General features: G+C 34.7%; 1 protein-coding gene across 10 annotated transcripts in view; it reads right to left on the reverse strand.

Moving 5' to 3' along the window:
• RAPGEF6 (Rap guanine nucleotide exchange factor 6) overlaps positions 1 to 12,452 on the reverse strand; it is a 210,821-nt gene that overhangs the window by 99,087 nt on the left and 99,282 nt on the right. Inside the window, exon 1 of one of the 10 annotated variants that reach the window (XM_038552075.1) lies at positions 3,455 to 4,373. The exons of the other annotated variants lie outside the window; for them this stretch is intronic. Coding sequence (XP_038408003.1) covers positions 3,455 to 3,508 — 54 coding nt within the window. The 5' untranslated portion in view covers positions 3,509 to 4,373. Of the gene's footprint in view, positions 1 to 3,454; positions 4,374 to 12,452 lie in introns of those variants that run through there. 10 annotated transcript variants of the gene reach the window in all.

Below are 12,452 nucleotides of genomic sequence, written 5' to 3' on the forward strand. Positions count from 1 at the left end.
AAATGAATGACTGGAAGAGATCTGCTTTTTAAAAAGCTTATTCTAAAAACAACAACAACAACAACAACAACAAAAAATAAATAAAAAGCTTATTCTAGCATCGTAGATGAAATGGAAGACAATCATACATATGGGAGACAGGAAACACTAATCAAAGACAGAGGTCTTATGAAATTAAAAGCAGATGTATAAAGGAGCTTCTGGGGCTAGACAGGGTGACATGTGTCACTTGACAATGAAAGAGAACTAAAAATAGATTCCAAGGCCCAAAAAACGTAGTTTGGAGCCTGTTTTATGAAGACAATTTAAAATGTCTCCAAAGTCCTGAAGGAAATAGCTGTATCTAACCACAGTAGCTTTGGGTATATGACACCGGCACCCTGCGTCAGGCAAGTGGAACTACGGCATAAGCATGCATTCCTAATTCATTATTTTTACTAGAAGATGAGGGTTAAAGGGACAATGACACATGTATCTCCTCATCATCACATTTTTAAAACCAAAGAGTGGCTTTCAATCAATATTTGCACTTAACATTAAGTTTTTTAAAAGCGTAGATACACTTGTTGAGAAAAGATGAAATCAGTTTAAAGAGTGCTGTCAACTTTGAGGACAAGCAAGGAAACTAGATTTGCTGCACTTAATGGGGAGGAGTGTATAAGAAGGTAATGGGAAGAGAGTCACATACTGTCTAGTGAGTCACGGCTAAGACTTTGACTTTTGGTGTGAATAAAGTGTATCCGGAAGGGAGTGATGAGCTGTGTCAAATGCCACAGACAGGTAGTGTAATAAGGGCCAAAAAATGACCCATAGATTTAGCTGTGTGGAAAAATGAAAAAGAACACACTTCCTTGACCAGTAACCATAGGAGCACCTAAAAGAAGGCATAGTGTTGATACCTCTCCCATCCAGTAAACAGTCACTTTGGGTAAGCAACTTAAACAGATGAGGAAGGTGAGCTCTCAATCACTCCAGGAGTATCAATCTCTTTAAAAAAATTCCAACACATTCAACTAAGATTTGAAATATGAAGAAAGAGCTAAGCAATGAGGGAAACGAATGGCATCTATGAAATGAGAACAAATTATTAAACAAGAGTGGCTGTGAAAAAGCATCACTTGAGATTTCAAAAATGATTAATAGTGATTACATTTATGGCAACTGGTCACAAAGGGAGAATCAGTCAGTGAGCTAGATGATCCAACTGGAAATTTATGGAGTAAAAATAAAGAAATGTTTAGAGATAATGTGGACAGATATGGATCTGTCCATATCTGTCCACATCTGGAATAGTAAGAAAAGAGTTGAGGTTTTCAAAAAATAAATTTCCCATAACTGAAGACCAATTGGAATCTTTAGCTGGAGAGAAACTTTCAAGTAGCAAAAACAAAACAAAACAAAAAAAATAGATAATCCATAGGAAAACTTCAAGACATCAAGAATAAAAAGTAAAACCCAAACAAAACAAAACACAATTAATCACTGAAAAGAAGAAAAACAGACTACTTAACAAAGGAATCAGGAATTATAAGGAGCCCAGACTTCTCAACACCAACAGGATGCCAGAGACAGTGCATTAACTTTTTCATTGTGCTAAAAGGAAAAGACCTTAGATTTATTATTTTATATACAACGAAACAATTATATTTAAAAGTAATATTGAGTAAAGCAGTTTTGAACATACAAGCACTTAAAGTGCATCTCCTCCTCTTCCATCCTCCTCTTGCTCCTAGAACTACTTAATCCATCAAGAAAATAAATTCAGAAGTAATGAATCCACGTAGTACCGTGGGCAAATACATGAATAAATAAAATCAGTAAGATGTACTGGAAAACCAAAAGTACCAAGTTTGAAAAATTAATCACAGGTTTAATGTGTTTATAATCATAATGCAGAGTGAAAATTCCATCAGTAGTAACATGAGAGATGGGGGAGGGAGGAAAAGGAGCCATACATACTCTTTTACAAATACTTAATTTACATATTCAAGCACCAGTCACAGAATTCTGCTCAGATAGTATTTGCTGGCATTTGATCAAACCTTAGAATCTGATTTTTTAAATCCCCCTTGGCTCTTCTATACTTGTTAAATCTTAAATCAAAAGCTGGTTACTAATACCACCAAAGGCTGTTTTTGATTGGTATTCTAAACAACCCCTGTATCTCATTCTTTATTTTCTTTGAAGCTTTTTCACTTGGTCTCATCCATTTCCTTTCTACAGGTTTTAAATCTTAGTAGTGTCACTATCAAGCATCAGCAAAGCATGGGCCCCACAGGTGGCATTTGTACTATGGAGGCTACCCATGCCTTATTGGATAGTACAAATGAAGCATATACCTATGTTTCTTTCTATCTCTTTCCATGTCAATCAGTTGTTGCTAAATGAATAGTGAATTTAAATGTCTTTCCAGAGCTGTGTTTAGAAAGATATACAGTGAGCTATCTTTCAGATAAAACAGCACACTACGACACTACCACAGTATTTCTCCCTTAGTCACCATCACTAGGACGGACTACCTTTAAACAAAGACATGATTCCATCCTAGGAAATGCCTCTATTGTGCCTGTCTCTATTCAACAGAACCATAAAGAAATCTTAACACAGTCTATGTTACAATTAAAGTGTTTACGAAAACAGCTTTACAAAAAACTAGAAATTCATACTTTCCTATTTTTGTCTTGAAATTTACATAACAGGAAACATAACTTGAGTGGCATCAAATTTCATATTTATATAAACAGCCACTATAAACAATACAATTTATTAAATTATATTGTATATTTTCTTAAAACCTAGCATGTCCTGTTATGTAGCATTTTGCTTTTCTGTGATTAGTTTGCTTTAAAAAAATGACAAATGTAACAAATGCTATCTTAAAAAGTCTCAAGCTAATGATTCACTTACTACTATTTTTAAAATGCTTAAGAACGTCATAAAATTTTTTTCATATACTTTTCATAGTATTTTCTTCATATTACTTCACTGATGGAGTTATTACCCTGTCTTCCTAAAATTTTTGTATAATAAAAACTTGTATAGTATAAACTAGAGATCAGACTAACACTGCTCAATACATCAACCATTTAAGATAAGGAGGCATTATAATACAGTCAAGTTAAAGAGCATACTCAGAGACAAGTACAGAAATAGCCATAACCAAATGATTCAGTCTGAAGACAGTCCACCTCAGATGCATTACATTTTAAGTCTATAGATTATTATGAAGGTATTTTTTCAAATCCTCTTGGAGGTACATTAGGATATTTTACAGATTCCCTTAAATTGAAAAACAAAATGGCCATGAGATTGAGCTTTTTAGATTGCTTTTGAATTCTTATTTTTAAAGTTTAGAAAATATAACAGCGCAATAAAGCTAATTTACAATTCAAAGTAGTAGAATTTAAATTTAATAACTATACCCATCTCCAAGGAAATAATAAACATTACTTACTTTGGAGGCCCATGGCTGAAGACAATTGGCATAACACCGAACAAGAAAAGCCATTTCCTGGGCTGGAAAGGGTAGTTTCCTTTTCAAACCAGAGCCACACGGATGAGTATGTTGACAAAATTCTGTTAAGTTTCTTTTTTACATATCATACGCCATTTGCAGTGTTATATAAAGGCAGCTTCTCCAAATCCCTTTCAAACTGAAATCAGGAGCTTTCAGTAGCTCAGAGTATTGTTCTAAATAACTGCAACAGTTTTCATCACAACATTCACTTTTAACAGGCAAATCACAGTAAATCAAGATGTTTACATTTCTGGCTCAGTATATACAGACATATACATGCTTCCTCAGGCACCTGGCACAGACATGCACAGTGGTAACATAACAGTTAATACAGTATCAGTCAAAGTAAATAAGGCAACATGCACCAAATCTGTGTTCCTGGATCTGAGAAACCTTTCCTCTCTGTAATGCAGCTTTGTCTCTTCTTCAACTTATTTCATTCTGTAGAGCAAGCACTGCAGTAATTCTTCTGCATCAGAAGCAAACCAGAACACTGTATCCTTAAAATGAAAGTTTCTTCATCTTCTTAATCACCAAAGGTTAAAAAAAAAAAAAATGAACCGATGGTAGTTGGAAGATATATATGCTCTAACAGGTCTGTCCTGGAGAAATGCCTGAAAATCTCCAAAATTAAAATTTTCTCTTTCCACATGCACTATTTACAGCTCTGCAGTAATGCTTCCTGTTCAATGCATCAGTAAGACAGTAATGTTGATCTAAGTCTGGCTTTTCTGGTTGAAAATTTATAGATGGTGATACAAAAACACTACATCTTCTATAAAACAAGACTATATGTTAGTGTCTTAATTCCTACTGTCCTTGCCAGTTTCACAGCAGCTCCCTAAGGAGAAGCTCCTATTGATTCCATGCTCTGCAGTAAGATGAAATATCTAATAAGAAGGAAAGAGAGTGGGAGGAGAATAGAGCTAAAAGGATGACATCACCTGTATAGAAAGCCTTCAGAAACTGCATTAGATCAATTGGCTACTGTATCTGCAGATGTAGCCCAAAAAGCAATTTACTGAAAACACACACACACACACACACACACACGCACACATACTCCCTTCCATGAGACATGTCAGCAAGCTAAATTCTCTAAGAAAAAAAATGGCTTAGAGCACCTCTCTATTTCAGTTTTTAAAAATCCATCTTGATTTTTTATTCTGTGCACTAATACTGAGCTTTATTTGGGAAGCTATATTTCCTATTATTATTCAAATTTAACACAGTATTGTCCTCCCAAGGGAAAATAATTAGCTCTGGTAAGACACTTGCATTACAAATACATAAGGCAGCCTTCTTCTCAGACATCATATATGTGTTTGTAACACTACTAATTCAGGGGTTTCTGCTTGCAAAACTTCCTATTTATCAAATAACTGTTCTGAAAAGGTACAACCTTCAGGATACTTTAAACTAACATTAAAAATATCAAAACTGCTACTAAGATTTTTATGTAAATAGTATATTTAATTTGAAACAATAGAATTTCATTTTGCAAAGGAAAGCTGAAAAACATCACCAGGCATAATAGCCGACCTGCATGCAGCCTGTACCAACTCCTCTGAGGAAGAATAACCTATGCAACATGGTATTTTCCTGCACTCTGACGCTCAATTCCTAGAAAGACACAGGATGCCAGTAAAACTTAAAAGGAATTAGAAATGAAAATTATTACACTTGATTTAAAAATTGAGCTTGGTTCTAAAAAGCAATCATTTTTCTATAAAAATTCCAGAGAAAAATTAAATTTTGCCACACCCAGTTCAATCTAAAAACACAAGTCTTCTAGTACTGACCCTTATTCTTCACACATCTGCCACAAGGAATCTATTGCAGATACTCCCATCAAGTTTGCACTTAAGGTTGTAACGGTGCCTCCCAATGGCCAAAAAATACATAGCTTCCAATGATAAAATGCTTAGTATGTCTCCAGACAGCAAAATTATGAGAGTCACAATCAGAGAACAAGGCAGAGTAACATAACTATTTTGCTTCATTCACTTAACATTATTTTGAGGACAAGAGATATGCAACTTCGGAGGGGAAATTATTACCTGAAAGATGGGTGTTATTAGAAAAAATTCCACTGTCAAAGAAACATCTTGTCATTAGCCCCAGCCAAAAAAAAGAAGAGTTCTTCAATACACCTCTGGGCAAAGTATGACTCACTTTCTGAAAAACAGTATGCTGACAATCTGAATTATGGCAGCATAATTTACTAATAAAACTACAGTTAACTTCAGTAAAGCTAAATATTATTCTGGACAAAAACAAGTCATGTTTTCAAAATACATGATCATTTATGAACTTAGGTTTCCATAAGATCTAAGAATTATATTTTTGGCAAAAACTTCAAAAGAATACACGCAAAAAAATTTTCATTTAAATGTAAAATTAAGTCTCAAAAATACAAATAAGCATGACTAGCTTTCCAAACATAAATCATGGAAAACATATATAGGTTGATTTTCAGACACCAATGTATTTTTTTCAATTTAATTATTTTAAATAAACTACAATGGGTTGGAGTTTCAACTCGATGGTAAGCATTCAAGAACAAATTAAGTCTAATTGCAATCATTCATTTTTTTTAAATATAAAAATGATAGCAGATATTCTATGTAAATGAAGCCAAACAATTCTTAAAGATAATTTTTAAGACAAGTCTTTTATACATTAGTAACATGACTCAAGAGTATTTCAGTTTCAATGGCAGATAATAATTACATCCACGTATGGTACCAACAGGATAAACTACAACCAAATCAAAAACAAAATCATAATGGTCATTTCCCTCCCATTTTATAATAAATCATGCTGATTGCACACAAAGGAGGGCCTCAAGCTGAGCAAGGGAGAGCCATCTCTTAGCTGCTTTAAGAAACTGCTGCCCTGTATGTGAAATTCAATCCACTAAATGCCATATGTTGGAAACTACTGTAGTAAATACGAACTCAGTAAAAGAACAACTGTCTTTTCTTTTAGTGTGCACTGTTAAGTGAAGATGACATCATCCTTTTCCTTGTTCTACCAATCATCTCATAGTATCTGTCATTCTGGGGAACTGTATGGTGAACATTGCATGCAGAATCCCCTGTGTCAACAATACCATGAAAGAAACACGGGTCAAATCCTACATTCAGCCTATGAATCCACCAGCATTCTGAGGATATGCTGGACCACATGATTTCTTAAAAAAAAAAAAAAAAAAAGACATAGGCTTCTAATTAATGAAAGAATTAACATATTTTGAAGAGAATAGTAATTTGTCGAATAACTAAAAATATGATTAGGTGAATAAGCACTTTTTCACTTCTATCATTTTTAGAATTTTACTGTGATCTCATTCCATTAACTTACCAATTCAAATGAAGTAATCACAGCAAGGGAGAGTGCCCTGATCTACACATTATCTAGGAACCATCACCACAGGATAGCCATTTAAGAGTACATTTCCCCTGCATATGAAACACCATGATGCTAGGCCACATAAGATGAAATCTTTGGCTTCATAAAATAAAGCAATCCACATATGTTGGCTCTGCAAAGCTTCAAACCATTACAAAATATTTTTTATAAAAAGGTAATGCTGTGTAGTTAATAATTAAAATTTATGTTAACTGTATAAACAATCTCTCAACAAAAATAAAACCCAAAACATCTGAGATAATGCACAGAAAGCCATAAATGAGGTTTGATAGTTATTAAACTATAAATAGAGTTTTTACTTAATAAGCCAAAACACTGAAAAGGAGGGAAATAAAGGTCATTCAGGATAAAGGTAACTTATCAGAGGATATACATTCTAGACATTATAAAAACAACCAACCAACAATAATAAAAACCAAATTTATAGTAATCTCAGGCAGAGTGTTACTGTTTATTCTTCATCTACACAATTAAATACTATAATCACAACTTAGAGAAACCAAACTCAAAAGCAGGTGAAGAACAAAAGAAAAATTATGTAGTTTCACAAAACAACATAAACAGGCCACTCATTTCTGCATTTTAGTTTTAAGTATTTAGTCTTTAAAATACAAAATGCTAAATGTGCTGATATATACAGTAAAAACACTTTAATCCTCTTGGAGAATGAATGACCCTTTACTGAAATGTCAGAGAGGTAACATACAAGCCCTTTGAAAGGATCATAGCAAGCTTTCCCATCTCTTCATCACCCCTTGCTTAACTTGAACATTTGAAATGAATCTTCATTAAGTTATCAGACACGGTTAATTCTAATTACTGGTGCCCCTCAGGAATTCTTGCTTTTAAACTGCATTCTATCTATTGCTCAGCCTTTCTGAAAAAAGGGAAGCCAGAGTATCAATATTCTCCTCCTGTTCTTCTGTAAGAAAGAGTGTGCTTCAGCACACTATCATACATGTCCACTAAATGGTCAGCACCATGGTGATGAAAATCCTGCTACAGCTACCAGCAGGACACATCAGCACTATGAAATATGACCCTTCCTTAGGGAGTGATTGAGGAAGAAAAAGCAAAGGAGAGGGAAGCCTTCATCATCAACTTAGGTGATGTAAGCTTCTATAATTAGAATCAGTGAAACCGAAGGAACAATAAAAAGGCACACCATGCTTCCACTTTCCCCTACACTAAACAGTCACAGAAAGTATTTTTCACTCATTCACTCACATACACATATAGGTAAATAAAGAATACACTCTACATGTAATCAGTCAAGTGTGCTACCTACCATATGCAAACCTAATGTGAAGTTTTAAAATAGTATTATTTTCTTCAAAATATGAGGTCTACCCAATAATTACAATAGAGCACTATATAAACATAACTGAAAAAACAAATCTTATTTAAAAAATGAAACTACTGAGAATACTGTCTCCATCTATAGATTCCCAGAATATATCTGAGATCAACTTGAAATCACTTCTCTAATTTTAAATACTACATTTTCTAGTACAATAAAAGCCAAATGCTGAATCAGCACAGTTTTCTGAACAGGTAACAAATCAAACAAAATGGCAAGAACAATCAGCATTTATCTGTTTGCTATGTCTCAGTACTTATTATCTCTTCCAATTGGAATGCTCTTAAAAATCGTTACCTTGGACCACTGGTATACATTAATAACAGAGATGCTTCAAAAAAATCTTCAAAAGAGCTTTCTTTAGCAACTATTGTATAAAGTGCTTCAAGTATGTTAAAAAATGTTTCCAATTCTGGTTCCCTGGGCAGGTCCATAAGAATTAGTGTCACCTTTAAGAGAGGAAGAGGTACCCCAGGCCAATAAAACAGCATGCCCTGCCCTCCTTGAGCTCCCAACACTATTGAAGTTCATAAAAAGTGAATGATAAAGACAATTTCTTTTTTTTTAATGATTTTATTTATTTATTCATGAGAGACAGAGAGAGAGAGAGAGAGAGAGAGAGAGAGAGCGAGGGGCAGAGACATAGCCAGAGGGAGAAGCAGGCTCCATGCAGGGAGCCCGAAGTGGGACTTGATCCTGGGACTCCAGGATCACGCTCTGGGCTGAAGGGAGGCGCTAAACACCTGAGCTACCCAGACGTCCTTAAAATGACTAAGTTGCAATACTAATGCAGAGCCTTAAAAATAATTTTTATATCCTTAATCTAGGAATTTAACTTTCACAAATAAATCCTAAAATAATCAGAGTCCATTTATTCATGAGTTGTCTCCAACAGGAAAAAAAGCAGAAGCTACATGAGAATATTGTTACACTCAAATAATGTAATATTGCTGTTAAAAATATTAGTAAAATAGTAAAATATTGCTAAATTTTACTAAAAAACAGTAAAATATTACTAAAAAAATAATGTTTGGCGAAAAATTTAGTTGCCTGAGAAGTAGAAATGTAGGATATGTAAATATTCAACATTATCTAAATTAGAAGATGTGAATTAATCAAGATACTTTTAAAAGTCGCTAGCAACAGCAGCTACCTCTGGATTGAGGATGACAGCAAATTTCTTTCTTAATGTTCTCCTTTGTTTTTACATTTCTACAATGAGCATTTTTTTTCACAATTAAAAAAAAAAATCTGCTCCAGGCAAGCATTTGACCTTAGCTTGATTATATATCATCACCCCTTTGCTTTTTCTCTTTTTGTGGACTCAGGATCCTGTAAGTAGGTACAAGAACTTCCTATCAAGAATTCTTTATTACTTCCTAGAAGGCAAATGGGACGCAGAAATTTCCTGGGAAAGGTTAGATACTCATGAATAAGAGAGAAAAGTCCTCTTCTGTAATTAAGATTCAGAGCATCATAGAGAATACACTGTCCAGAGCTCTAGTATAAGGTAGTATGGCTCTAGTATACAAGTACACTTATAAAAGAGGCCTCCCAAAACTCCACAGCCATTTCCATAATGTGAGCTGACAATGAGTGGTCAGCAGTCTGTAAGCTCAGAGAGCCTTCAGCAGAACCCAAACATGTCTGAACTCTCGTCTTAAAATTCCAGCCTCTAGAATTTTAAGAAATAAATATGTGTTATTTATGAACCACTCAGTCTGTAGTATTTTGTTACAGCAGCATGAACAGACTAAAGAGGAAATTTCAGCAATCACATGTTTAGACCAAAGTCCTATAATTTCTAATGAACTTGTCAGGGGGCAGGATCCTAGTTCTTACCACAGGAATGGCTTGATCAGTAAGACACGCACAGGGGCACCTGAATGGCTTAGCAGTTGAGTGTCTGCCTTCAGCTCAGGGCTTGATCCTGGGATGGAGTCCCCGCAGGGAGCCTGCTTCTCCTCTGCCTATGACTCTGCCTCTCTCTGTGTCTCTCTCGCTCATGAATAAATAAACAAAATCTTAAAAAAAAAAAAAATATATATATATATATATATATAAAATACACACAGGGATGCCTGGGTGGCTCAGTGGTTGAGCACCTGCCTTGGGCTCAGGGTGGGATCCTGGAGTCCTGGGGCTGAGTCTCACAAAGGTCTCCCTGCATGGAGCCTGCTTCTCTCTGCCTATGTCTCTGCCTCTCTCTGTGTGTCTCTCATGAATAAACAAAATATTAAAAAAGAAAAAAAAAAAAACATGCACAGACTCTACAAAGCCAAACACATTCTGCTAAAAAACTTAAGAAGTCACATGCATGGGAAAGTAGAAGAATATACCCACTATTCAGTGCACCAACAAAAAGGCGGTTAAATGATCTGGTCCTAATAATCAGTTGTACTGACAATTACGTCTTAATCTTGCTAAATATGCTCTGAATCCAAACAAAACAATGAGCACTGCAGAAAAGCAGGGAATGTAAGGTGCAATCAGAGAGGGAGCAAATGAGCAAGAGCTGCTCCATTATAATTTGTATGTCTAAAATCATACAGTACCTTCTAGAGTATCATACCATGCCTACCATCTGCTATATTTCCCTAGAACAATGGACTGGGTAGAAAAAAATATATATGTAAAGAAAGGTGAGCAAAAGGAAGCCCTCTAAATTTAAAACCACGATGCATGAGGTTGCCATGAAATCCTCTTTCTAGGTGTCTTTTTGGGAAGAGTCCAATGGCTCCATTCATATGAAAGCGCTATGATGGACAAAGAGAAAAACAAGGCCAGTAGCTTATGCTGTACCTAAGAATATAAAAAGCACCCTAAGCAATATAGGGAACAAGAGAGAAAAAATTATTCTGTAGTCTACTCTGGAATATGGGATCAAGAGGAAGTTAACACACACTACATACATATACTTCATTATTCAAAAATACAGAAAAAATGGAAAATGAATAAAAAAGACTCTAATTTCATAAATGAAGTACCCAAATACCAACAAGAGTTTTCAAACCTTTAAAGAATGTCCTTGTTTATATGTGGGTCAATAATGTTTCCAAAAAAGTGAGTGAAAATGTTTTGATATTTTGGAGATCGATTTCAAGTTAAATAAAGTCATACTTGATGCTTGAATTCAGTGAAACCAAGATACTTCCTCCCTATTCGTCCTGCCTTAATTTTACCGTTTAACTTCACATAAATATCAACATTAAAAATTTGAATCATTACATTTGAAAAACGTTTACCACTATAGACTATTTAAAACAGAGCAATCAACTTTATGTAAAAAACAGACATTTGAGAAATTCTTAAAGTTATTCATTTTGTTTTCTGTTATCTTTGGAACAGAGGAATTATATGAGCACACTGCATGTAAATATAACACCCTATGGGTCCAATGAGAAGTGCACTCTATGAATAGAAAATGTTAAGAAAGACTTCTCTCCAAAGAGATCAATAAATGATGTCTTGGGAACTGAGCAGGACTTGTCAGGAGGACATAGTAGACCATTCTGAATAAAAGGAGCAAATATTAAAATTCAAAATGATTTGTTAAAGGACAGAATTACCTTAGGTAAAGAAGTCTCTAAGAACCTCCCAGGGGGGAGAGAAAAAATGAAGGGATAATGAGGCCAGAAAGCTAAAAGGACTAACTGGTGCCAAATGAAGAAGAAATTTAAAAACAACCTGATCTTGAAACTTTTTAAAATAAAAAAATTTTGAGATACATTTCTAACATATTATTTATAAACATATGTATTCCTAGCAAAAATATTTTGAGTTCATTATGAAATACACACAAATCCCCAGAAATTTAATTTTTTATTTTTTAAAGATTTTATTTATTTATTTAAAAGGAAGACAGCTGGGATGCCTCGGTGGCTCAGTGGTTGAACGTCTGACTTTGGCCCAGGGCATGACCTTGAGATCCAGGATTGAGTCCCACATCATGTTCCTTGCAGGGAGACTGATTCTCCCTTGGCTTGTGTTTTTGCCTCTCTCTCTCTCTCTATCTCTCATGAACAAATAAATAAAATCTTTAAAAGAAAAAAAAAAGAGGAAGAGAGTAAAAGAGGGCATGGGCATAGGAGAGAGGGAGAAGGCTCCCTGCAGAGCAGGGAACCCGATGTGGGGGCTCAT

This window comes from Canis lupus, chromosome 11 (genome assembly GCF_011100685.1).
Source record: "Canis lupus familiaris isolate Mischka breed German Shepherd chromosome 11, alternate assembly UU_Cfam_GSD_1.0, whole genome shotgun sequence".
Lineage (NCBI taxonomy): Eukaryota > Metazoa > Chordata > Mammalia > Carnivora > Canidae > Canis > Canis lupus.